Source organism: Podarcis tiliguerta, assembly GCF_965153285.1.
Source record: "Podarcis tiliguerta genome assembly, chromosome: 3".
In the NCBI taxonomy this organism is placed as follows: domain Eukaryota; kingdom Metazoa; phylum Chordata; class Lepidosauria; order Squamata; family Lacertidae; genus Podarcis; species Podarcis tiliguerta.
The window spans coordinates 57,069,940-57,097,122 of NC_139536.1; the positions used below are offsets into that span (position 1 = coordinate 57,069,940).

General features: G+C 39.5%; 1 protein-coding gene across 2 annotated transcripts in view; it reads left to right on the forward strand.

Annotated features, from left to right (window-relative positions):
* The window catches only part of SHPRH (SNF2 histone linker PHD RING helicase), a 42,020-nt gene that overhangs the window by 5,248 nt on the left and 9,589 nt on the right, over window positions 1–27,183 (forward strand). Inside the window, exons 4-21 of one of the 2 annotated variants that reach the window (XM_083434728.1) lie at window positions 1,565–1,783; window positions 2,914–2,995; window positions 3,657–3,807; window positions 5,158–5,263; window positions 6,324–6,580; window positions 7,612–8,292; window positions 8,899–9,150; window positions 10,517–10,595; window positions 12,348–12,511; window positions 12,602–12,858; window positions 15,348–15,469; window positions 16,687–16,775; window positions 18,157–18,249; window positions 20,693–20,800; window positions 22,999–23,141; window positions 23,855–24,028; window positions 24,306–24,368; window positions 24,700–24,925. In XM_083434728.1, coding sequence (XP_083290854.1) covers window positions 1,565–1,783; window positions 2,914–2,995; window positions 3,657–3,807; window positions 5,158–5,263; window positions 6,324–6,580; window positions 7,612–8,292; window positions 8,899–9,150; window positions 10,517–10,595; window positions 12,348–12,511; window positions 12,602–12,858; window positions 15,348–15,469; window positions 16,687–16,775; window positions 18,157–18,249; window positions 20,693–20,800; window positions 22,999–23,141; window positions 23,855–24,028; window positions 24,306–24,368; window positions 24,700–24,925 — 3,266 coding nt within the window. The remainder of the gene's footprint in view (window positions 1–1,564; window positions 1,784–2,913; window positions 2,996–3,656; window positions 3,808–5,157; window positions 5,264–6,323; window positions 6,581–7,611; window positions 8,293–8,898; window positions 9,151–10,516; window positions 10,596–12,347; window positions 12,512–12,601; window positions 12,859–15,347; window positions 15,470–16,686; window positions 16,776–18,156; window positions 18,250–20,692; window positions 20,801–22,998; window positions 23,142–23,854; window positions 24,029–24,305; window positions 24,369–24,699; window positions 24,926–27,183) is intronic. The other variant, XM_083434729.1, reaches the window with a different exon arrangement.

The window sequence follows — 27,183 nt, forward strand, 5'->3', positions numbered from 1 at the left end:
GTGGAAAGCAGAGCATAAATTATTTAAAGTCTGTCACATTTGTCAGTGACTTTTGATACTTTTAACTTGAGTAAACTGCACACATACACAGAATATTCTTTGGTACAGCAAAGTAACAGGACATACTTCCTTCAGCTCAGGGGTGAGGATTCTGGAGATAATCAAGAAATGAAATGCCTGCCAAATGACATAAAGGTATATGGAAACGTGGCCTAGAGTTGGGTGTGCCTTTATATAAAGAGCAGAATATGTGTGATTCAGAATCATGTAGAAATATATCCCTGTATGTCCTGCACTATCATTCAATTGTTGGTCTAGGACTCTAGGCAATACCTGTGCTATGTTGGTCAAATCTATGCTAATAATATTTAATAATAATAATAATAATTTATTATTTATACCCCGCCCATCTGGCTGGGCTTCCCCAGCCACTCTGGGTGGCTTCCCAAAAAATATTAAAATACTATAATACATCAAACATTAAAAGCTTTCATATTTCATATGAAAATAAGCAATAACTTTATTAGAAAGATAATGTTTTGACCTCCAGACTCTGTAGAGAACATCAGTCCGAACAACTGTACCGAAATGGTCAATTGTTGCACAATATTGCTAGAGGTGTGTCATGTAAATTGGCATGATTTCTTTTGAAATTGGTGAAATTGTGCTGAGTAAATGAAACCGACAACTCTGTTTTGTGCATTTTTAGATGTCTATCTTTAGTTAAATATATGTATTCTTGGCTCATAATGTGTAAAGTGCACATAATGTGTAAAGTAGTCACAGTTCGCTTGTAAAGTTGAAAAAAAAGTGACGATTGAGTATAGTGAATCAATGCATAAGTTGCACATTATTACCAGTGGAGACCCACACAGAATGGCAGAGGAGAGTGGAAGAAAAATAACTTGGCCTTGCATTTTTAAATGTCTTTTGATTCTTCATTCTCTCCCTTCATCATCTGCTCAAGCCCTTACTTGTTCCTCTTCCTTCTGTTCAACCCTATCCCTGTTCATAGTCACTCCACTTATTTTTCTTACTTTATACAGTGAGGGTGGGAAGTGGTTGGCTATTAAAGGATAGCATCTGGTTTTCTGCATCACAGCTGCTGCAAGAGGATTTGTTCATCAGTAGCAAATTTAATCAACACATTAATTATAATATTAGCACCTTCACTATTCACCAAGTACAAGGAAAGTGTTGTGAATGAAATCAAGATTTTCTTTTTTAAAATTGCGAAATGATGTTGGTACTGTAAGCTTTTTAAATAATGGAAATATATTATAATTTCTTAAAACAAACTCAGTACTTTAAAAATTGTATTCTAGCCAGTTCCTAGTATTATTTATTGGTCATGTTTTTGATCTTAAAAGAGAGCCAAGTTCTCTTCTTCCCCTCCAAGAACTATTTGGTATTGTACTTAAGATTGGGAACAACAAGGTACTGAATTAATATTTCCTAGTACAGGGATACTTTTTTTACCCATTTGTTTTGTTGCTTCATTGCAGTACGTTTAAGGTATTGCAAACATTACTGACTGTGAATCAGTGCCATACGGTTCTTTTAGATATTCTGGAGGAAGATGAGGAGGAATCCGATAGAGATATAGAGCGGCAAAATATTGAAGAGCTTTATGACTATGTGAGGCATACACACCAAAAAGAAATTCAGTTTTTGAAGGAGAACGTACAGCACTCTGCACTGATTCCTGTATTGAGGCCATACCAAACTGAGGCTGTAAACTGGATGCTTCAACGTGAGAACTTCAAAAATGTACCGACCAATGGCAAGTATCTCGAAAAAGGCAACAAAATATATATCTTGATTACATTGATACTGATAGAAATTCATGACGATGTATTCGTTATAAGAAAGTCGCACATCATTCCCCCACCTCAAGTAGCAAAAATTCGATGCCCTGCTTGTGTGAATAGAACTGCTTTCTGCTAAGGCAAAGTTGCCATTGAATACAACCCACTGTGCATCCTGAATTGCTGATCTGAGACATGCTCATATTGCATACATCAGCACTTAGTTTATACACAACATAAGGGTTGTTTGTGTTTCTAACATCACAGGTGTGGCATTAATGTGCATCACTTGGTTCAGAAGTGGCTAATTACGAATAGAACCCCCTTTAGGGAAATTTCATTCCCCCTCTCCCATATTTTTATTTTTGGCAATTTCCTTCCTAGTTATTGCTTATTTCCTTGATGCTGTAGGCAGGAAATGTATGTAACCTGAATCTGAGATTATTCCGTTTGGAATATAGTAGGTACTCCATGTAAATTTCCATTTAGGGCAACTGGGATCTGGGGGTGGCTTAAATGCTGGAAACCTTACGAGCTCTGAGAATTAGTTTCTGTAGATTACCTGTGATTCATAGTTCTTATTTAATTTACACGATTATCTTGAGAAGGAATAAAATAGACCTGCCATAGCACACTAGCTAAGAGAGTAAGCTGTGGGTCAGAAAGTCTCTGGTTCATATCTAATCATGATCATAAACCCACTAGTTGGACTTAGGCATGTACTTGGACAAGTTGTCTTTCAAGCTTCTTGATCTGTAAAACTGGGCTTAATAATGCTGGTTTACTTTATGGGATTACTGTAAGGATTTGTGTATGTAAAACACTATAAAGTACTAAGAGGTGGTGTTAACCAGATTTCCAATCTGGTCATTTAAGGGTCTTGTAACTATTTGTACTGGGTTCATTTAATCTTATAGAAGCTGAAGGGGCATTGGTCTGTAAGAGAACATAGGGCTCGAGGGATTGTGGAATGATCAAATAAGATTCCTCAGAGCTTCAGTTTCTGTACTTTCAACTTTGAAGATAAGCGAAGAAGCAGTCAAAATAAATTTAAATCATATGAGTAGCATTTGTATGAATCTCATTGTTTTCTTCTTTCTCTCAGTAGAAAATGCACTCCACTTCTTATGGAGAGAGTTTATTACTTTAGATGGACTAAAACTGTACTATAATCCTTTTACTGGCTGGTAAGGATTATTGGTCTTATTATTACAGCCAAAGTGCATACAATTTAAGTAATTGTGTTTAATGCTATAAATATCACCCCAGCACTTGTTTTATGAAAATGCCTTAATGTGACTATTTCCTAGATTTAAGCAATAAGAAATTATATAAATATCTTTTGAATACTTCTGAAGATGAGAAAGGAAAATATGACAGAGATTGGGAAAGGAATTAAAACTGTTAGTCTGATTTCATAGACCCATAGAATTGTAACTTGAAAGGGACCCTGAGGGCCATGTAGACCAACCCTCTGCAACACAGAAATCTCAACACATGGTTCCCCATCCAATTTGAAAGCATATTGGATCCTGCTTCATTTTGCAAATGAGCAGTTTTATTTAATTCTGTGCTTGATTGATAATGAAACATATATCGTTTCCTTTCTGTTCTTAAAAAATGTGTAGGTACTAGGATTAAAGCAACTCTTATGATGGATTTTGTTATGTGTATATCTTAAATATTAGAGATTGGGTTGTCCACAATCCTTCTCCAAATGCATGTATTTCTAGAATGTTACCTACTTCAGAAAATGCCAATGTAGTCATTTGCTTCTGTTAACTTTGTGATCAGAAATTATACATACACATAACATGTTCTTAACTAGGATGAATCTTTGGTCTTCAGCATTATTCGTGAACGCCCAGTTGCTGGGCCTCAGTGGCCTGGAGGAATATTGGCAGATGAGATGGGCCTTGGAAAAACAGTAGAAGTATTGTCCCTTATCCTGACACACACTCGAAAGGATGTTAAACAGGATGCTCTGATGTTACCTGAGGTGAGAAATTTGTAGTAGGTATGAGAATGAAGCAAATGGTTCCAATACTCGAGAAGTGATTTGGTCCTTGCCGGGGTAGGTGGTGAGCGGAGAAGAGACCATTCTTGGTAGCAGAACATTGAGCTAGGGGTTTCTTAGAACTGCTCTTTTATGTTTATATTCATAATAAATTATTCATTTTTTTCGTTTCCACAAGTCTTAAGTTTCATGTCCATTCATAATCAAATCCCATTTTATTAAAAATGGGGGGAAGTTTTAAGATGTTTAAGCATATGTATACAAAAACAAACATGGGACTGGTTGCTTAACAGTGTATCTTCAGCATTAATAAATACAACTTTAAAATCTGTATAAATTGAGCAAGAGTTTACCACTCAGTCTCAGATTTATGTTGGACCAGATTGTATGCTTATTTTTCAACATGCCTGATTTTTTTCTACTGAAGTTCTTACTATTATACAATAGATTACAGGTTACCATCTAGAACCAAATGCCGAATTGGTCCAGAATTGAACCTCCTGAATTGAACAAATTGATCTACAACCTACATAATCTGGTTGATCATAATAAATTTAGTATTAGACAATTTTAGAAGATACCAGAAGCACCAAGTTTCACAGAATAGGGTTCATGAAAGTCAGGAAAATTGTTTTTGTTGACAAAATTTGTGTACTTCTCCCAGGGCCAAGCAAAATATACAGCATTCACTAGGCTAAACTTATTGAGAGATTATCTTTATTTGTAAATTACTAGAATAACAAATTTCAGGTCAGTGTACAACCTTATGTGTTTTTTTTCTATGTTTTGAAGACCTTGCCTCATACCTGTGCATTGCTATAGTTCATATTCTATATATTAGGGCCAATCTGGTAATAGCAAATTAATATTTCCTCCGTGCCCAATCTATTTATTATTAACTTTTTCTTTTACTATTTTATGTTGGTCATTATCAAACTCTCATGTTGTCCCATGATGTCGTTCCTTTTCTACAAAGACTTTGGCTTGTCTGGTGGAATTTCCCCTCTTCTCTCCTCCTGCACACCACCAAATTTTTAAATACCTTTAAATATTAGTTTTTCACTTCAGCTGGGATATCTGTTTGATATCACCAATCTTAACCATATTGTTAGTGAATTGCTACTGTTCGCCATTGCATTGTCACAGCAAGCATTACATCCCCAGCCTTAGTTTTTCTATGTTGAGTCAGTAGATAATATTCAAATATTCTTGACATGCTTGTTTAAGATACATTAATTGTGCGTCAGACTCAGTGATGCAAATGTTAATTTTGTGAAGCAGGTCAGCATGGTAGCTGAACATAAATCTGATATTGTTAAAATTATCTCTTAGGGTTTTTTGGTAAACTTCTTTGTTCCGCCTCAACCTAGTGAAGGAAGCAAAAAGAAAAGCATAAAGAAAATGGAACTTAAATTGAAGGAAAAAGTGCACTATCCTAGTAAGTGTTCTTCAGTAGGTTTAATTTGCCAGAAGCAATAATAAGAAATATGTACCATTCACAGTAGCTTTGGTACTGGGTCTAAAGGCTCCTTCCTGCAGAAACATCTAACTAGACTACTTTGAATTTGTGGGCAAAGGGTGGTAGAATTGCTGTTGAAAACAAAATATTTAAAAGCCTTACAGCACAGCCAGGCCAATATTTATTTGCCATTATACACTATGTGTATATACATTCTGCCTGTTTCCTACTATTCTTTGTACCAATTTGGTGTGACATATTTGCAGATACATTTATTGCTGCATAAAAATGATTGCAGAGATTGATAATATAAAATAACTGACAGATCAGTACTGCAGGATATATTTCGGATTTCTGTATATTACAGAAGAGCTAAAGTCCATGTATTAGCATTGCACGTTTTACTTTGATACAAAGATGCAGACATGGTTCCCATATCAGTGGGGGGACTCATTCAGATGTCTCAAGCAGACATTAGGGAACACTGTTGAGTATATTCTTTGACAAGCTGTTGAGGTTCGCATGAGATCGATGGAAAAATGGGTTGTGGTCTTTCAAAAAATAATAATACTTTTAACATGAAAGTCATTTGTAGCATATATGAAATGAATAAAGCATTTACTACCAAGCCCCCCAAATTTATCTTTATTTATTGAGGTTTTAGTATATGATAATGATGCTTTTCACATCAGGGCAGGTCCTAAATTGATTGCATGCAATTGAATAATTATGTTTAAGGGTTTCCCCCCCCAAAATTATTTGAAATACTGCACTAGGTTCCTTTAATTTTGTTAACTTTTCCTATTAACTAGTTTTGCAGAATTGATTATAGATGAAAATTAACGTTACATCAATTTTTAAAAAGAATAGTCGGTGCTGCATTAGTATTGTATTGGATTTGAAATTGTTCATCACTTTGAGATGTTTTCATGGAAAGTGATTCCTAAATAAATACATAAATACTGTTAAAATCTTAACATTATTTTGTGACCTCTTTTTGCCCAACTCCTTATCGTAGATATTTATGCCTTCACAATAGGTTTGCGAGTGATGCTCTTAACAGCTATAAAAGAAATGAATGTGAAGAAGGGAGCATCTATTGTGGCAATTTTTAAGTATGTCCATGCCATATACAAGTATGACACACACAGAAACCGTCGCATTCTTAAAAGGACTCTGGAAAAATTAATTGCAGAGAAGGTAGTGGAACAGGTCAAAGGTCATGGTCTTGCTGGTTCTTTCAAGCTGGGCAGAAACTACAAGGAACAGAAATTTTGTAATAAATTCAAAAAAGAGGTAACCTGGGAGTTTTTTTTAATCCATGGAGGGGATAATTTCTGTTTACGTGTTTTGATACATGTGCATTATAGTGATTTTGGTAATGGGAGCAAATGAGAACAGAGCAGCTAAGTCAATTGAACAAGAGCTGATAGAATTCAGGGCGTAATCACTGTGTAGGAAATCTTATCTGGATTTGCCATTGGATATTTTCCACCATCTGCTTTAATGACTGTAGTCTCAAAAGTTGTTGTGAGATATCTACATATCAATCCCTGAACATTTTAATGGGTTGAAATAATTGCATGTAATTTAGGCCAGTGAGAACTGGATATGAACCCCAATGGCTGATAATGAGGATGAATGTACTTATAATGTGCAGTAGATCTCTTGGGTGTAATGCTATTACACTGTTTAATGAATTACAGATGTGTTGCATTGTAGTTTGGGGTGTAGTTTCTCAGTGTTAAACTGCAGTGCTGAATTAGAGGACAAAAAAGAACTGAAAATGTATAACTGTGTACACACACACACATATTTATATATTCCTATATGCATTAAAATGTAAGATGTCAATACTTTGCAATTTGCATGGCCACTGAGAGGCAACCTATCAGTGAGCTGTTTATTGGAAGGGCTGGGAGGCTGGAGCAGAGTTTAATGGAGAAAGCCCTTCACACAGTAGTTGGGTAGGTAAGGGTTGAGATATAAATGGGTGGTGGGGTTGGTCAGGTGTGTGGGAAGGGCAAAGGGGTTGGTGAACAGAGCAGGGGTGGCAACCCCTAGTAAGAGTGTGTGTGTGTGCGCGCGTACACACACACACAGTTTCTTTGTTTGGAACTCCCTTTAAAAAGTCTTGTAGAAGTCTACTCAGTATCCTGAAAGTGTATTTTGTTCCAAACATGCACAGAATGCAGCATGCACATTGGGACTTTTCCAGCTCCCCTTCCCTTGTGCCTCTTAATGAAGTGTTTGATTTAATCCAGAGTGTTTTTATGAAGCTAAAAAGCAAAATAAATTTATTTTATTTGTTTGTTTGTTTGTTTTAGAAAATAAAAACTTCAGATAGGGTTCAGAAGAAAAAATCACCAGAAAATAAGAATGAAACCAAAGAATTGGGAGATGAGAGCATGTCCTATCCAAATGACCTTAAACTATCTCAGGCAGTAGACATCACAGCAGAAGAGCATGATTACTGTACAAGAAGCAAAGATAATACAAAATCAGAACCAGATCCCAAGGGCTGGATAATGAAAGAAGATTCTCTGCATAGAACTGCTGACTTGCAAGAAAATATGCTTATTTCAAAAAACAAAACATATTCTACTGACATTTCTAAAAAAGATGATGAAGCTGAAGAGCAGCAAGACAACTCAGAAGACCAGTCTCCAGCCTCTCAAGAACACACTAGCATTTTTGTACCACATCCTGGTTCTATTTTTCCATTCAATACTTCTGATTATCGCTTTGAATGCATATGTGGTGAGCTTGGCTTGGTTGACTATAAGGCCCGTGTGCAGTGCCTGAACTGCCACCTGTGGCAGCATGCTGAGTGTGTGAACTACAAAGAAGAAAATCTAAAGATCAAGCCCTTTTACTGTCCCCATTGCCTTGTAGCAATGAAACCAGTTCCAACAGGAGCTACTCTGATAATCTCTCCAAGTTCTATCTGCCACCAGTGGGTTGATGAGATTAACAGGCACGTGAGATCATCTTCTCTTCGAGTGTTGGTAAGAAAAGGTGTTGTTTCACAGCAACCAATAGGGGAAGCATACTATGTTGAGGCAGAGTGTAGCAAATGCAGTTATTAAGTGAGTAAAATGAAAATATTTTCACTCCTGGGTAGTTGTTAAAATAAATGTCCAGCATTTCAGTACATTTTGATATTGGTAGTAATCCTTAAGATTTTTTTTTGCAGGATAGTTTGATTTATATTAAGACAATTTAAATCAGTGATTTAAAATCAACAAGGAAAAAAATGCCACTGTAAATCAAGGACTGTATCCAACAAAATTGTTCATGCAAATACTTCTCCTTTTGTCACAGAACTTCCTCTTATCTTCTGAAAAAGATTATTTCTTGTAAATCTTTGTTTCTAAAGTAGTCAGTTCTTGATTTAGCAATCATTTCTGTCATGAAACTTGAGAGCCAAGTTACAGAGAACCTACATTTTTTAACCACAGCATGCTTAACTGTGAATAAAGCTGTCATCATAGTGTTAAAATCCTCTTGCAAGGCAGAAAATTTTCAGCTTCTCAGTGTTCTGTGTCTCTCCCCCTCCCTCAATTTAATTGTCAATGCTTTCTCTCATGTGCATTGTGCCCAAATTTATGCAGGTTTATCAAGGAGTGAAGAAGCATGGTTTCTTGCAGCCTCACATCTTGGCAGAGCAGGAAGTAGTGATCACCACATATGATGTCCTTCGTAGTGAACTGAACTATGTGGACATTCCTCACAGTAATAGTGAAGATGGACGCCGTTTCAGGAACCAGAAGCGTTATATGGCTATCCCAAGTCCCTTGGTAGCTGTGGAGTGGTGGAGAATTTGCCTGGATGAAGCACAGATGGTAGAATGCACCACTGCAAAGGTGAGAATGAACATGAGTTGCTTGGGTATGACCCTGTTGAACATGTACAACATAAAAGCAAATGAAAGAGCCTACTTGTATACCCTTTTAACACGCGGGCATATAAATTTGACCTTAACATTTATTCTTCTGAAGTGACTAATATAGTTTCCCTTGGAGGTGTTACTAAATGTTTTATCTGCCGGAGGTTTGACTTGCTATGAAGCTTAGTACTTTTTTATAATTTAATCTCTTAACACAATGTATTCTGACAGTTTAAAGAACTAGGTCATCATGTATATTACACTGCTTGATAGTTGAAAGCAAGATGTTAGTCTGTTTCAGTGCCTATCTAAACAGGCAGAGTGTCTGCCCTTGGGTCTAGAAGCTGTAAAACGGTCTTTATTGACATTAAGAAATATTAAGCAGGACCATTTCAGCTGTTTGCAAAGCGATACTGCTGTGAATACCTGCTCACCTCCAGTAAAGGAATTTCTTGGTGGATGACATTGCATATTTGAACAGCTAATCTTTTGAACGGTAACAATGTGATGTTCTCATTCTCTCTCTCTCTCTCTCTCTCGGTGTGTGTTGTGTATGGATCGGAATGAGAGAGAGAGATGTTGGAACACACCCACAATGGGTGTATCCTCATTCAGATCAGATAGCTGTTCAGTTTTACTGAGGACCGCCATGTGTACAAATGAATAGGCATCTGTAAAGTAGAGTGAAGGAAAGAACCCAGATGACAGTGGGAATGAGGGGAATGGGTTCCAGAAGCAGGCTTGCTGAAGAAAGGAAGGGGAGGCTGAATTGCAGTGATATGGAGTGTAGGAAATTGGAACAATGAGTAAAAGTATTCCAGTTTGAAGAAACGAGAAGCTATGGAAAAGTAGTCACACCTTGTCTGTGAATATAAGGGGCTTTGTTCTGATGGCAAGATGCAGTAATGATGGCAGGCCAGGAACTCACCTGAGTAGGAAAATAGAAATGGAATGCTGTCTCAATACTTCAGTTTACATTGCTCAAATGTTCAGCCTTTTTCACCTCTTCCCTGTTCACAAAACTGAGCCATAGCAGTGTGGACAGTGCAGGTTGTTGGGATATTCCAGCTGAGCATTTTTCACTAGAACTCTTTCTACTGGTTGGTCTCTATAGGGGGATGAAATAGAAAGGTGGGGAACTACCATCTCGTCAATTTCCTAAAGCAGTTATTCTTCACTTACCATTGTGGTATTCATCCTTGCCATTCAAGTCATGTAGGAAGTACATTTAGAAAGCGTGGTGGCAGGTGGACCCTTAGTATTGCTTAATATTCTTGGGCTAAGCATGAGGTTGTTCCTAGTAGTCATGGGCTTTAATTATATTTTCTATAATATTTTATTAGGCTGCAGAAATGGCTCTCCGTTTGAGTGGAATCAATCGCTGGTGTGTCAGTGGCACACCAGTGCAACGAGGATTGGAAGGTGAATAGTATAGCTAATCTTCTGTCTATATCAACAAGCATGCAGTAATGGCAAGGGTATTTTGGTCCAAACTCCCTTCTAGAAAGCAATTCTTTTTTTAAAATCCAGAATATTTGTGTCCTGGCTATCCAACAGCATATTGTTCAAGACAGCTAATAATAAAAGAGAATCCATCAAGTGCAAACTAAAGCATATTTAAAATACACCTTAAAAATCACATAACAAAGAAAAAAGCAGCACAAAAAAACAAAAAACAGTTCTAACTGTACCTACAAGTAGGTCTTCTCTTATGTTCCCACCAAATGTACCTATGACATTGGTGAGATACAGACAGTGACCTCATTTGCAGATCTTAATGCCCAGGCAAGTTTGTATTGGAGCAGGCAGTCCTTCAGGTACACTGATGCCAAGACATTTAGGACTTTAATGGTCAAAAGCAGCCCTACTTTGATTTGGGCTTGGAAACTAATTTGAAATCAGTTCATTTGTTGTGATCAGAGTCACACGCTCCTCATCAGCTACTCCAGTTAGCATTCTGGCTGCAGCATTTTGGACCAACTGCAATAGTCCAAATGTATGTAGAGCCCAGCATCCTATTTTCACAGTAGCCAACCAGATGCCTATGGGATGCTCACAAGCAGGACATGAGCACATCAGCAGTTTCTCCACTTGTGTTCCCTAGAAACTGTTATTCAGAGGCATACTGCCTCCAGTACTAGAGGTACATGGCAGGTAGTCATTTATAACCTTATATTTCATGGGTTTAACCCTGTTTTTAAGACTCCATCTTGTGGTAGTAAATTCCAGAGTTAAGTTGGGTGCTGTATGAAGAAATGCTACCTTTTGTTTCTCATGAATCTTCTGACATTCAGCTTCATTGCATGGCACCAGGTTCTACTAACTAGGGCATGTGTTGCCATGGCCAAATTCGTACCTCAAGTAAAGGATGTAGTTGACATACTAGCCAAAGCTATGCAAACATAGTTTCAGCAACAACCTGTTGCCTGTGTATCCAGTTTCCAGGATTACTCGCAAAGTGTGAACTTCATTGATCAAGGGAAGTGGGACCTTCTCTAAAACAGGATGAACTCCAACTTTTTGATCTGCAGTATTATAGATTATGACAGTGTTGGCCAAACTTGGGTCTCCAGCTGTTTTGAGACCACAATTCCCATCATCCCTGACCACTGGTCCTGTTAGCTAGTGATGATGGGAGTTGTAGTCCAAAAAAACAGCTGGAGACCCAAGTTTGGCCAACACTGGATTATGAGCACCTAATAATTGCATTTACAATTGGCATCTATTCGTTTTTAGTAATAAACTTAAGAAACGGCAACAACAAAAATACTTTTTTAAGCACTGGGAAATTTTCTACCCTCTATCATTGCCACCATGCAGTAATCCTTGTTCAGGAAAGCCTCCTAAGAATTGGGAGGAAACTGGAAACTGTCCTTCCATGAACTTCCATATAAAATTTACATTTGTGATTGAAGCCTAGATTTTGAAAAATGTCAGTGCTTTGAAATTGCTGGTGGACTCTGTGTGATACTTATAAGGGAATGTACTGCTTATTTTAAGCTTTCACAAAGATTTGGTTGTATACGCAGCACCCAAGTTTGATCTCTCCTCCCCCCAAAAAGCAAGCGTAAAGCAATTTAACTTGTCAGGCTTCGCTAAGTTGAATTGTGTATAAGCTTTTTTTTTTTAAGGTATTTCTTGCATGCAGTAAAATGTTCTATTCCTTTGCCATAGATTTATATGGATTAGTACTGTTCCTTGGAGCTGATCCTTACTGGGTCAAATATTGGTGGGATCAGCTTCTGTATCGACCATACTGCAGGAAAAACACACAGCCTCTCTACAACTTCATTGCCAAGATAATGTGGAGGTCAGCAAAGAAGGACGTGATTGACCAAGTAAACACACAAGTTCTAAGAATATGTTCATAGACAACATTTTTCACCCAATACTTGAGTTACTCATTTGTCGTTTCATTTTATTATTAGATTCAGATCCCTGCTCAGACAGAAGATACACACTGGCTCTATTTTTCTCCTGTGGAGAGACACTTTTATCATCGCCAGCATGAGGTCTGCTGCCAGGATGCTCTGGCAAAACTCAGGAAGATTTCTGATTGGTCCCTCAAACTTAGCAGCTTGGATCGGAGGACAGTTGCTTCCATTCTGTACCCTTTGTTGCGCTTGAGGCAGGCCTGCTGTCACCCGCAAGCTGTACGTGGAGAATTCCTCCCACTGCAGAAAAGGTTAATTACATTTATTCTTAAAGTGACTCTAGACCTCTCATAATTACGGGACTCTTATACTGATGTACATGGGTCAGTGGGGCTTATTTCTGGGTAGACTTACAATTTTGAAATGTAAAGGTTGGGCTTTTTCTGTAGTTACTCTAAAGTCAGTTGGTGAGTGAAATTCACCAGTTTGGTATATGAAACAGAAAGCCATTTGTTATTCATTTGGACTTCGTATTTCAGGCAGTGACTCTAGAAATAGCAGAGTACTTGTGAAGTTGAATTTATACTTATAAGACAGCGTTTGAAAATACCCTGTATATTCTGCATACAGAGCAAGACATACATACATGTGTGCAACCTGCTGTGGTCTTGTTACCTCACCTGATGGAACATTAAACATAGTTGTTGAGGTTCAAATGTCAGATAATATGCAAAACTAAGATCCCACTCCATGTTTTTAATCATTGTGACTTGCATCAACAAAGTGCAAGTGAGGTTGTAGTAGGAAGGGGAAATTAGTGGAAAGTGAAGAAGGAAGCAGAGGTGCCCTTTGCTTGCAAAAGAGCAGCTTTTGATCCAAGGCTATGAATGAAAAGATATCAAATCTTTTAATTTTAATTATCTTTAACTTAAAGTATTCTGAGACAACTAACTGAGCAAATAAATAAATAGATTTAGACCATGCAGATAGGTTTAGCCTAACTGTAGTTGGGATCCATTGGCCTGTTTGGTCTTTGCTCTTGACTCAAGACTATTTGTTTACCATAAATCGAACAGTGCTGAATCTTTTACTGCACACACCACCAATTGAAATTCACATTTTGATCTGCAACCAACAAATAATAGTACTGATTGATTAATCCTTTTCAACTCTGCAGATTACATGTTTCTATACTCTGCTGTGAGAAGAAATAGCATAACAGTATGGCAACTGATGTTGACTATTCATACTATCACAGCCTAGAAATACTAGCTTGTGTTGGGAGCAGAATATTGAAACTAACTCTTTAGTGTTTAAGTTGATGCAGCAAGTTCAGGAAATGTGTCGGTGAAATAAAGCAGCTTTAATTTTAACTGAAGGGTTTTATCTGTCCTAGCAACCTATATTCAGTGGAATATTCATGGGTAGCAGCAACATAGCCACTTCAGTAAAGGAGGAGTACAGTAACAAAACAAGTAGCACCCATAAAAAGGACTGCAGAAAAAGAATCTGTTTCTAAGCTCTTCTTGTCTGAGAGCAATACTCCATTTTTACAACAAATGGTTGAAATTACATGTGGGTATCCTTTTACTTCTGTGTCCATGACACAGTGCTAGAGCTTCTGAATAATAGAAACAATGAACCCATCGTCTCTATCAGGTTAGCAAGCTAGTTCACTGTTGATTTTCTATCCTGCCCTCTGTGAAGCTGGGGGTCCCAGGTTGTCTTTTATCCACATAATAGCCTGGACCAGTCTCTTGGTTTAGATATAGAATGACATCAGGTTTCTTTGCCTCTTGTTAAATATATATCCTTTTCCTCACAGCATGTTTTTTAGAAATTGGCATTTATTATTTATTATTACAATTTGAACCTGACAGTGAACAATGGCTACTTTCTCTGTTTCTCCCGCTCTGATCCTGTATTGTGCCTGGGGAATGTGAACATGAGAGTACTGTTGCGCTCATATCCTGCTTGTGGACTTCATAGATAATCTGGCTGGCTCAGTGAGAACAGAATGCGAGACTAGATAGCCTTTGCTCCGGTCCAGATGGGCTCCTCTTATATTCTTAGAACAATCTGCTTCTCTGTTAGGGTGCGTCGACCTGGAAGCCGCCTTCAGGTTTCTGTTCCTTCTCATTCCACTTTTCATCAGATTATGAGATAGCAGTGTACTGTCCACACTATTTAAATTTTTTAAAAAAGCAAGCAGCTGAGTTGAATGTTGTCACCATCAACAAGCCCAGACTGGAATGTTTTTAAAGTGTTTCTCCCTTTTCCATGGGCCGGCATAGCAGGTCCAGTGGAGAGTTTGGGGCTGTGTGTCAAATAACGAAGATTATTTGGCTTGGCCAATGGCATCATGAGACCTTGAGCAGCATGGACTGGGGGAAAAGGAGAAGACCCTTCTTCAGGGTAGCAATCCCAACTGCAGTTACCGTACTTGTCCCCCTCTCCTGTAGGCTAGCAGTGTGATTCCACTACTTGTTGTGTCACTAAGGTCATGTTACTTGGTCATGTCAAGTCAGTCATTATAGTCTCTCACCACACTTTTGCATATAATGTGGACTACAAGGCATCTAGGCAAGGATTGTATCCTTATTTTTTCTGTATATTAAATGGAATATATTCAGTAAAAATATTAAATAATAGCAGTAGAACAGCATCATTTTTGAATTATACCAGTTGCTAGTCCTTTCGGTTTATTATTGTTATAAAAAGTACATTCTTGAAAAGGTGGCCTTATGACTTCTGATGCATATTGAATGCCTGCACTTCATGCTTTGGGTCTCTGTTCCAGCACAATGACAATGGAGGAGCTTCTAACATCACTACAGAAAAAATGTCGAACAGAATGCGAGGAAGTCCATAGGCAACTGGTGTGTGCTTTGAATGGATTAGCTGGTATTCATATTATTAAAGGTAAAATTGGCTCATAATAGTTTGGTGCAGTTCTTATGAGTACAGTAACCCGTGTTGAGGTTAATTGCAAAGATATTTTATTTATATTGATTGAGAGAAAGAGAGAGAGTTCTTTACTATTTGGTTAATTCAGACTAAATCCAAAGGGCTGATTTGTTTTGCCTCAGATTCCTCTAAGCAAAATATAAGCCTCTGTATCTAGCCACTTACTAGCTACGAATATCCCTTGGCTCTGAGCACCAAACTAAATTGGACTGCCTGTGGAATCTGTTAGTTGTATCTTAATTAGTTAAGTACCAGCCCAGGTGTTTAGGCATTTCTTTAGTAGAGTTACTGGTAAATCCTAAAGGAAAATGTGTATGTTCAGGATACTCAAGAAATGACATTTGTACTAGCTGCAAGCAAAGCTGCAGAATTGTAAGTCTGTGTAAGGTTAGGAGGTGTAAGTCACTGCTTTTTTCAGTTTTATAAATATTACTTCAAGATAGATTGGTACACCAAGATGCAGGAAGAGAAATTTAATCAGAAATGAACTTTGCAGCTGAGGAAATACTTGCATGCCTTTTTCAAGCAGTCAGCAAAGAGGAGGGCAGTTTTTCAGGCCCGCTCAAAATTCTGGTGACCCAGCACATAACTCTGCATCAGCATAAGAAGTACTTGAATCTAACAGGGAATAGTGACTAAATACAGTTTTATTTTATATCTCTTATCTCAAAAAATATTTTTTGCAACATTTTAAAAATATGCTAACTTTATCAGTGGCTGCATACACAATTTTTCTGTTTTGATCTTAATGCTACAATAGGTTTGCCGGTCTGTCTCTGTCCATATGTAAATAGCCAAACAATTTAATATAATACTTTACAGTGATGTTTCTAAGTGTTGGAAATAGGGAATTATTTCTGTTTGGGAACAGACATAGAAAGTGTCTGTATCTTCCATTTCCAGGGTGGGTAGAGGGTTCCCATTGCCTTTGCTTCCCTGGAATGAAAAATCACGGTGGTAGTAATAGAATTCTGCGTTTTAGCTTTGTTTTCACAGTTGGAAATTTATTCTCCAACTCCTTTTCAGTTATAATTTGTTTATGCAGCATAGATGTCTCTAATTAAAGTGCTTACTAAGAAATCCTGATGGCACTGTGTGTACAGTTGTAGATAATTAGACATTTGAAAGACAGAAATCCCAATACTCCAGTCTGAAATATGCTAATTTTTCAGGTGAATATGCATTGGCAGCAGATATGTATAGAGAGGTGCTGCGTTCCTCTGAAGAGCACAAAGAGAAGCTCAAAACAGATTCATTGCAAGTATGTGCATAATCTCTGAAGGTACTCTTTAAACTAGTACAGAAATTTTGTGGAACTTTTTTTGCCTTTTTCTTGGCTTTTATGTCTGTTCATGAGCTAAAAGATTGATCACCAGATCAGCCATCAAGTACCAACCTCTTTTGCCAAGAGAGATCTGGTAATGTTGTCAACTTTCAAAAATCATCATTGTCACCAGGCATATATTCTGATATTTAGGAGCCATCTTATATTTTGTATCAGTTTAGTTCAATCTATCCATAAGAGGAAAACTAATTTCTCTGTTTGAAATAGTGTTACATCCAACTTCACACGAATAGGCAGGTGCTGGGCAAGCATTGGGTTGCAACTAGTGCGTATACTGCCAGTAAAAACTACGATTTCTTCACAAGGATCTCATAATTATTTAGCACCCTGGAAGTATGGAAGACCAGGATATAAATATTGTGAACAGTAATACTCCATCTATGGTACCAGATGAACAATGTAAACAGTGAGCTAGGCCTTTCAGCTGGTGATGGTGTTGTTTTTTTAAAGCCTCACTATGGAATACCTGTGGGCATCTATAGTTCTATAATGTACAGGAGTCAGTTTATTACACTATTACAGGAGAACAGGATCTGGCCAGTGGACCAAGTTTAACAGTGGGACAGAGATGCCCACCAGCCAAACACATAATTTCAGTATGTTTTTGACCCTACTTGCCCACATAGATCTTGCAGAGAGCTTTTCAAAGTACTGTACAAGACATGACACTCAGCTGTTTTTTGAATCTTCGAAGGCTGCTTACACAATTTCACGTATGTGCGTGGTGGTTTGGAATGTAACCCCTACATACATGGGGAGTCACCTGTCCTTTTCTGCATAACATGAATAAGTGTATAGTGCCATAACTTTGAGATGTGGGTGTAGAAGATTACTTACCGTATACACTCGAGTATAAGCTGACCCAAATATAAGCCGAGGCACCTTATTTTACCACCAAAAACTGGGAAAACTTATTGACTCAAGTATAAGTTGGTTCACCCCACCACAAACCTCTCCCTCCCCAGCCCCTCCCGTCCCCCTGCCTACCTAGGGTGCTGCCGAGAGGCAGAGGCTCGGGGCAGCAGCGGAGGAGGAGGAAGGAGCAGCCCGAAAAGGCTGCTCGTTCCTCCTCCACCACCTTTGCCGCTATCGTAAATGCGCTCGGATGGGACCCTCACTTGAGTATAAGCTGAGGGTTTTTTTCCAGCTTATATACACAAGTATATACGGTAGTTCTATGTGGTAATATGTTCATGTTTCTGTGGGGATTTTACTGCCGTTTTAAACTGCTTATTGTTCGTAATTGTCACCATACGTCAAACTTAATCACTGCTGCCTTTTTTATTGACAAACGCAGAGACTTCATTCTACCCACAACTTGATGGAGCTTCTGGCAGGAGAGCATCCTGGGATATCACCCACTTTGCGCGATAGCAGGCTTCAAGAAGAGGTGATTGTACACTGTGCGCACGTTGGTGTGTTTAGGAATACTTCCTGCAAAAGAATTTATAAAAGAATGTAATTTGTTACAGGATAGCTTCGATGCCTCTTAAAGAAATACTTACAATCCTAAGGTCAAATGTAAGGAAATTCCATGTTTGCCATATCTTTCCAGATGCAGCTGTAGTGCACTTTCAAGGTCAAAACTGCCAGTAACAAGCTGCAAGAACAAATGAATAGTTTCCTTATGGAGACTGCTGTGCTTAACTTCTTCATAACCTTATCCTGGCTATTGTTGTAGAGTTAATGCAGTTCTTCTCAAACCTCCACTAACTGTGCTGGGCTATTAATAATAATAGAAAGAGTTTATGGTTGTGAAGTTGAAGCTAATTGAATTGATCGGTACTTTTAAAGGACTGCCTTTAGGAACAGTTTGGCTGGGATAACTGAAGCTGAAAAACTAGCAAGGCAAGAATGAATACCAATAGATCAGATGTTTTGAAGCTGACCAAGTAACTTTTCACAGATGATGAAAACAAGGATGTGACATTTAATGAAGAACAAACTGTAGAATTGGAACACAGAGTGGGAATTAGTGGCAATAGTTGTAGCGTTATATTTGAATAAGAATTAAGAGGGATAACAAGCAAGTCCATTTGGATAGGAACAATGATTTGAAGGCAAGATTGCATGAAAATTCACACTTAAAATGATGGCATCCACTCAGGAGGCTGGTAAGTTTTCGTCTTGCTTAGGTGAGGCTGTTCTACCTTCAGTTGATTGCTGATAGAGAAGAGCCAGCTAGGCACACCCTCAAACGCTGGCAAGTTCTTTCTTTTATCATCCTTTGCTAGCTACTACAATTGCCTGAGTAATGTTTCAGGTTGTACAAAGGAGCGTTATTTATTGACTTTATTTGGAAAATTCATAAATGGCTTGATTTTAGATAGATAGATAGATAGATAGATAGATATAAATATAGATATATATATCTCCAAGCAATGTAAAGATAAAATGTGGCACAAAAACCCAATTAAAAATAAATATGCATAAGCTAATGATTTTTTTATTTTATTTTTTTTAGGGACGCGGGTGGCGCTGTGGGTAAAGCCTCAGCGCCTAGGGCTTGCCGATCGAAAGGTCGGCGGTTCGAATCCCCGTGGCGGGGTGCGCTCTCGTCGTTCGGTCCCAGCGCCTGCCAACCTAGCAGTTCGAAAGCACCCTCGGGTGCAAGTAGATAAATAGGGACCGCTTACTAGCGGGAAGGTAAACGGCGTTCCGTGTGCTGCGCTGGTGCTGGCTCGCCAGAGCAGCAATGTCACGCTGGCCACGTGACCTGGAAGTGTCTCCGGACAGCGCTGGCCCCCGGCCTATAGAGTGAGATGGGCGCACAACCCTAGAGTCTGTCAAGACTGGCCCGTACGGGCAGGGATACCTTTACCTTTAATGATTTTTAAAAAAAAAAAATCAACAAAACTTTAAAACAGATGTTTCTTGATAGGGTTGCTAAAATGGGAGAGTTTTCAGCATGTGTTTTAAATATGTTGTAGTTGTAATGATGCCTTCTTAATGTCAGTAGCCAGGGAATTCCAGGGCATGTGCCACACATGGAAAAACTCGATCACAAATGCGCAACAGGCAGCTTATGGGACTGCAAAAGGTGTAGTTCTGCAGATCAAAGTGATTGAATAGGCACATGTGGGGCAAGGTGAATTTCTTAAATAAACTGGTCCCAAGGAATTAAGGGTTTTATATACCTTAATATTAGTTTATTTTGCTGATGCCACTAAAACATTTAATGCTTAATATATACTAGCACTAACAAGGTGATAGACAGAATCTCTGCCCAGAGTTGAAATTCACAATGTTAAAGGTAATTATCCAGATAAGTGTTATGGGCAAAGTAATATTTCATTGTTGTCCAGAACTAGTAAGTTATGTCTGTTGTTGATGATATTCAAATAAACTTGCAATATTCCAGATAAACATGAATATCCGTTCTGTTTAGAAAAGCTGTGTAAGTTTCTCTATGTTCTAGGGATAAGGGCAGTCCTGACTGAAATATGGCTTTCAAAGAAAATATTCCCTATGGTTGGTTGGTCTTACTTACTGTGGGTTGCCCATAGAATCATAGAGTTGGAAGGTACCCTGAGGGTCATCTAGTCCAACCCACCTGTGATGCAGGAATCTCAACACAAATGTCTCTTGAGTCCTTCTGTAGATTTTGTTGTAGGTAGCAGCTGTGTTCATATGTGATTCTAGCTTGGTATAGCAATTTATGTTGTGGCCTTTCTGGAGAGTGAAAGTAATTAAAAATGGCCTAACACTCTTCTAAAAAACATAGTATTCTATTTCATCTACATTCAGTGGTAATAATGTATCAACTATTAACTAACAGTGTTGTAAGTATTTCAGTGTTTGGTGTCTTTCTCTTTCTATCATTTAAAAAACAGTGTGAGCAACTCCGTCAACATTATATGAGCAAATCAAACGCAGAAGTTTCTGAAGCCCACCAGGCTTTGCAACCAGTGCTACAGACAATCCATGAACTCCAGAAGAAAGTAAGATTTTAGTAATATTTTTGACTTACTTTTTGATGATATGTGAGATATGTGGGATTTGTATACAGTGGTACCTCAGGTTAAGTACTTAATTCGTTCTGGAGGTCCGTTCTTAACCTGAAGCACCACTTTAGCTAATGGGGCCTCCTGCTGCTGCCGCGCCGCTGGAGCACGATTTCTGTTCTCATCCTGAAGCAAAGTACTTAACCCGAGGTAATATTTCTGGGTTAGCGGAGTCTGTAACCTGAAGCATATGTAACCTGAGGTACCACTGTAAATCTCTAAAAATGTGCCCATGAAAAGATTCCCTACTGCAACAAGGTGGATCAGAAATGGAGTTCTAGAAAATTGGCCTTCAGTGGGTTATATCCAATGCTGCAGTTCCATTAATGCAACAGACTTCCACAGTGCAGGTGAATTTCTGCCCATACAACAGGACACTCTGTGGTTCTCCTGCTCCCTGCAGCCCCACTCATGCCTTCAAAAGTTTGCTCCAGAGCAGATTTTTGTGGGTGCAGGGAGGGAGGGAGGAGAGGAAGGCAAAGTCCTGTTATGTGAATTAAAATGTGCATGCCAGTTTTAGATACAACCAATGCATTGTTCTCCGTAGAAACTCCACAGAGTTTCTACGGAATAATGTATGTTCACGTTTCTCTCTGCCTCACTCCTGTCCAAAACATTTAAGATGCATGAATTGACCTGTGAATATACAAGTTAACAGCTTCAGTACATGCAAATGTTATAAAACTTTGGAACTGCCCAAATAAAATAGATAAAGCAAATTTTCTTTGTCACAGATTTTTTCTGTTCCTCCAAGGAGCTCATTCCATCTTAGGCTAATTTACTTCACACTTGACAGTGGATATATATAATATAATATATAATTTTTTATTTATACCCCGCCCTGCCCAGCCAAGGCCAGGCTCAGAGCGGCTTACAAGCAATAATAAAAACAAGATGAATGATTACAACTTAAAAACAAAAGTAAAATACAACATTAAAATAATGGAACATTAAAATATTAAAATGTAGCCTCATCGCAGGAGGAGAAGGAAAAGAAAAAAGAAGGGGAGGGAGGGAGGGAATCAGATTGGCTCCAAGCCAAAGGCCAGGCGGATAAAAGAGCATGATTGGCTCAAGCTCATGGCTGATCCTTCTGAGTCTAGTCTGACACTCTGCTGCTGTACTCTATGAGACACTGCGCTGGGATGATAATGAACACTGATGGCTATGTTCAGGCATAACACTGTGATGTGAATGAGCCTGGGGCTTGCACACAATTCTCCTTCTGCCTTGGCATGGCCACAAGGAGTTCAGAAGGTTTCACTTCCCTTTTTGCTTATCCCTGGCATCTTGTTTAATTCAAACTGACAAGTTGCTAGTTTAAAAGAAGCCAGCTCTTTCCTCCTCTTTGCATTGGAGGGGAGAGTACGAGTTTCTGAGGCTTACCTATGCTCATTCACAACACTCTAAACCAAGGTTTATTTTAACATCCAAACACATCCACTGTGACTTCCTCAATGAATCACATTTGCATTCGTTTCTTCAAATGTAAGTTCAGCAATCGCTTATACCAGGTGTGGAACAGCATGATCAAGGGTCTTGTCATTTCTGTAATCCTTAAACAAATGGTGTTTCACTTGGAGATGCTTTGTTTCTCTAAAACTAATAAAAAGCAGTTGTCCAGATGAGACTTGCTTTTCTTTCTAAGAAGCAAAATAACTTTAAGGCAAAAATATGTCAGTTTTTAACATGTAGCTCCTCAAGGAAGATCTTAGGAAATAATTCACTACAATAGGCCTTTCTCTTTTAAGCCTCATTTTGGGGTGTAACATATGAAGAAAGGGGGAAAGTACTCATGTCATTAAAGAGATATGCTCACCTAATTGCACTGTTTCCACAGTTTCAAATATTCCTCATTTATTTTTCATTGTTAAATCTAGCTACTGATTTGTCTCTCGCTGTCTTAAATGCTACAAAAAAATAGGTAAACAGAGTAACAGAAAATACTTAAACAATTGTTTATATTTAAAAATCAGTTTTGAAGTTATCTAAGATGACTGCAGTGTGTCAGAATTTACCTGGGAGAAAGCTGCTGGTCTTGTATTTAGTCACAAGGAAGTGTGTGTTTCTCAGGCAGGTCTTTTTATCACACAAGATGTTGCACATGTATTTATAGGCCTATTTTCTACACCTAGATGCGCTCCAATTCACCTTGGTGGTTGGATGTGATCCAGTCAGCAATACAATATGCTATTGATGAGGAGCTTGTTCAACGGGTGCAAAATGATCTTACTAGCAACTACAAACAACAAACTAATAAACTCTCTATGGCAGACAAGTAAGTCAGCAGCTTCAAAGTAATGTTCCTTATCATAGTTCTCAAGTTTTACTCAGTTTGTGACAGCTCATACACCATGCCCCAGGCACTGCTTGCTTGCAAACATCTGGGCTATCATTTAAAATTTGAAAATGCTTCAAATGATGTATCCAAATACAACATTGGTTTTCAAAAATATAAGTCTTCTGTTCCCTTTTATGTTGATTTAAATCTTAGTTGTGCATTAGGTGTATTTTTATGTTTGAGATAATAGTCTATGGATTCATTCATCTCTTTAGCAATTATTTTTGCTCTGCAGCGTAACATTTTTTTAAAAAAAATTACATCATTTCGCTCTTAAAGCACCATTTTCTAGGAATAAGTAGAATTGTATGTATATTTTAAAATATCAGCTTGGTCACTGGCAATTGTTCTCCCACTTTGGGAGTGTCAGATTGCTTAAAAGTATATATTGGTGTATGCTCTACATTGACCTGCCTTTTCAGAAAACTGCAATTCACAGAGATCGCTCTGCATTCTGCCAAAAGTCAAAAGCAGAAATGGTTTGCAAGCTGTTAGCCACATAGCCAGTTCTGATTGTTCCCCTGATAAAAATTTGAAGTAAGGTTTGCATCCTCATGCCATTCAGCCAGAAGAAGTTGCATACAGTATATGGGCCGTGAGTCAATCCAGTGATTTCAAAATAAAGTTTTGACTTTTCCTGTTTTTGCTAGATTCCGTGACTGCAGAGGCCTTCAGTACCTGCTCACAACTCAAATGGAAGAAGTGAAGAAATTCCAGAAACGTGTGAGAGAGGCTGTGAAAAAACTGGAGGGCCCTCCTTCCAAAGAGGTTATCGAGGCTGCCACTATCTGCCATCTGCGCCCTGTGAGGTTGCCCCTAAACAAGTAGGTGTGAAAACACCTACACCTCTGTCACTGAGATTCCAATTAGCATTTCTTCTAATAATGAGACACATATCCCACAACTGTGTGGATCCTGTTGAGTTTTTAAAAACCTAAATATATTTTTCTGATTCTCATGTTATATTTCTTATTAGGCATCTCAGTGGGGTTAGTTTCCAAATCTTTTTATTAATTGAAAGAATACTGATACCAAACTTTGGAAAATTTAATTGTTTATTGATCTTCTAAATGGTTCTCTTTGTAATATCTTGTATTCCAGCTGTGTCTTCTGTAAGGCTGATGAATTGTTCACAGAATATGAGTCAAAGCTCTTCTCCCATACGTAAGTGATTTTCTCCCTTTTTCTGCACTTGTGATGAAAGCAAACTTCTTTCATTGATCAGAAAGCAGTTTCTGCTGTGACCTTCTATATCCTTTCTGGATAGAAATAAGGTTCCTTCTCTTTGAGAGCTGCTCCACCTCTTGGGAGTGTGAAACTCAGGTGAATCATGCTCTCTTTCACTGTGTTCTTGTGAGGAGAATTGGTATAAGTTTTAAAATAAGGTCACTATATCAAGCACTGTAGCGTTTGTTTGCCTATTATCTTTGATTTTATTAAGATTCATACGGACTTCAGATATGATGACTACTCTAATTCTTCTACATTATTTAAGTGTAAAGGGACAGATGGCAATCTTTGAAGAAATGATAGAAGATGAAGACGGTCTGGTTGATGACCGCTTACCTACCACAAGCAGAGGTCTCTGGGCAGCAAGTGAAACTGAGCGCTCTTTGAAAGCTATATTGTCTTTTGCCAAAGCTCATCGAATCGATGCCAAGGCAATTGAAGAGGGCAGCATCTTCTTGGAACTTTTTGAAGCATGGAAAAAGGAATATAAGGTACAACAGCAAGAAGAAATCATGGTGAAAAGTTCAGAACATAAGGCGCATTTTGAGTTGGTTGGTTGATAGGCATATAGACAACTCATGCGTAACAGTCATAGTGATTGATTTATTTGTAAACCTTTCCACAAAAACATGCTGCTTACAAAAATTACAATGACAAGAGTCATAAAACAGCAATATATAATGGTGGCGCTGTAGTCTAATCCACCGAGCCTCTTGGGCTGGCTGATTGGAAGGTTGGCGGTTCGAATCTGTGCGATGGGGTGAGCTCCCATTGCTCTGTCCCAGCTTCTCCCAACCTAGCAGTTCCAAAGCATACCATCCAGTGTGGTGTAGTAGTCTCGTAATCTGGGGAACCGGGTTCGCGTCTCCGCTCCTCCACATGCAGCTGCTGGGTGACCTTGGGCCAGTCACACTTCTTTGAAGTCTCTCAGCCCCACTCACCTCACAGATTGTTTGTTGTGGGGGAGGAAGGGAAAGGAGAATGTTAGCCGCTTTGAGACTCCTGAAGGGGAGTGAAAGGCGGGATATCAAATCCAAACTACTCTTCTTCTTCTTCTTCTGCTTCTTCATCCAGGGGTCCTTTACCTTTACCTTTTACCTAACAGATAATCATTTCATACAATGATAATTCAATAAAGAATAAGGATGGTAATAATACATAGCACATACAACCACAGCATTTCATATGTGAGATCAGTATGTATATTCTTATCGCTGTGTTAGGCAATTGTCACAGGCCACCATGACCCCTTGCATTTCATAATCTTTTGATTTCACTGTTCACAGTTGTTTTCTTTTGGGTGGGTGGAGATGCACTTAATGCAAATGGTCTCAGTGCGCAAATACGTAACCAAATATGTTGGGTAACATATACCGTATTTTTCGCCCTATAGGACGCACCGTCCCATAAGACGCACCTAGTTTTTTGGGGGGGAAATAAAGGAAAAAAATTATTTCCCCCCCAGGCGCGGGGTTGGGGAAGCCCGAGCTTCCCCCGACCCCAGCCCCCAAACAGGCACCTCTCCGCCAGCAGCGGGAGCGTTCCCGCTGCTAGCGGAGAGGTCCGCGAAGCCTGGGCGCGCTGAGCTCAGCGCGCGCAGGCTTCCGCATGCAGGCACCTCTCCGCCAGCAGCGGGAGCGTTCCCGCTGCTAGCGGAGAGGTCCGCGAAGCCTGGGCGCGCTGAGCTCAGCGCGCGCAGGCTTCCGCATGCAGGCACCTCTCCGCCAGCAGCGGGAGCGTTCCCGCTGCTAGCGGAGAGGTCCGCGAAGCCTGGGCGCGCTGAGCTCAGCGCGCGCAGGCTTCCGCATGCAGGCACCTCTCCGCCAGCAGCGGGAGCGTTCCCGCTGCTAGCGGAGAGGTCCGCGAAGCCTGGGCGCGCTGAGCTCAGCGCGCGCAGGCTTCGGCATGCAGGCACCTCCGCTGCTGGCGGAGAGGTCCGCGAAGCCTGGGCGCGCTGAGCTCAGCGCGCGCAGGCTTCGGCATGCAGGCACGTCTCCGCCAGCAGCGGGAGCGTTCCCGCTGCTAGCGGAGAGGTCCGCGAAGCCTGGGCGCGCTGAGCTCAGCGCGCGCAGGCTTCGGCATGCAGGCACCTCTCCGCCAGCAGCGGGAGCGTTCCCGCTGCTAGCGGAGAGGTCCGCGAAGCCTGGGCGCGCTGAGCTCAGCGCGCGCAGGCTTCGGCATGCAGGCACCCCTCCGCCAGCAGCGGGAGCGCTCCCGCTGCTGGCGGAGAGGTCCGCGATGCCTGCATTCGCCCCATAAGACGCACCCAGATTTCCCCTTCATTTTTGGAGGGGAAAAAGTGCGTCTTATAGGGCGAAAAATACGGTACTCAAAAGGTTCTGCTCTGAATAATGAAAGGGTATGCCACAACAAAATGGTTAATGTACCACAGAGCTCTTTGTTATAGATGCTCCCAAAGCAGTTTTCTCTAAACTAAAGGGCTCATTTTGAAATGCCATTCTCAGCTCTTCATTGCTCATGTCTCAACCCTTAAGTGCTGGATGGAGGCTTTGTCATACAGGCAGTCAAATTACTGGTGCTAATCAGCCATTTATGACATTAATGTCCTTCTAGTGTTGCTAGTGGGGAACAAATTGTCTCTTCACATACGGTTGCTTTGAGGACACATATGGAGACCTGTTACCAGTGACAAAAAAAGGCTGTGCATTTGTATCTTCCATCTGTCCAGTATTAGTAAACTTTCACTTGGCTATGTAGTCTCTGCAGTACTGTACCTGGTAACTCTACC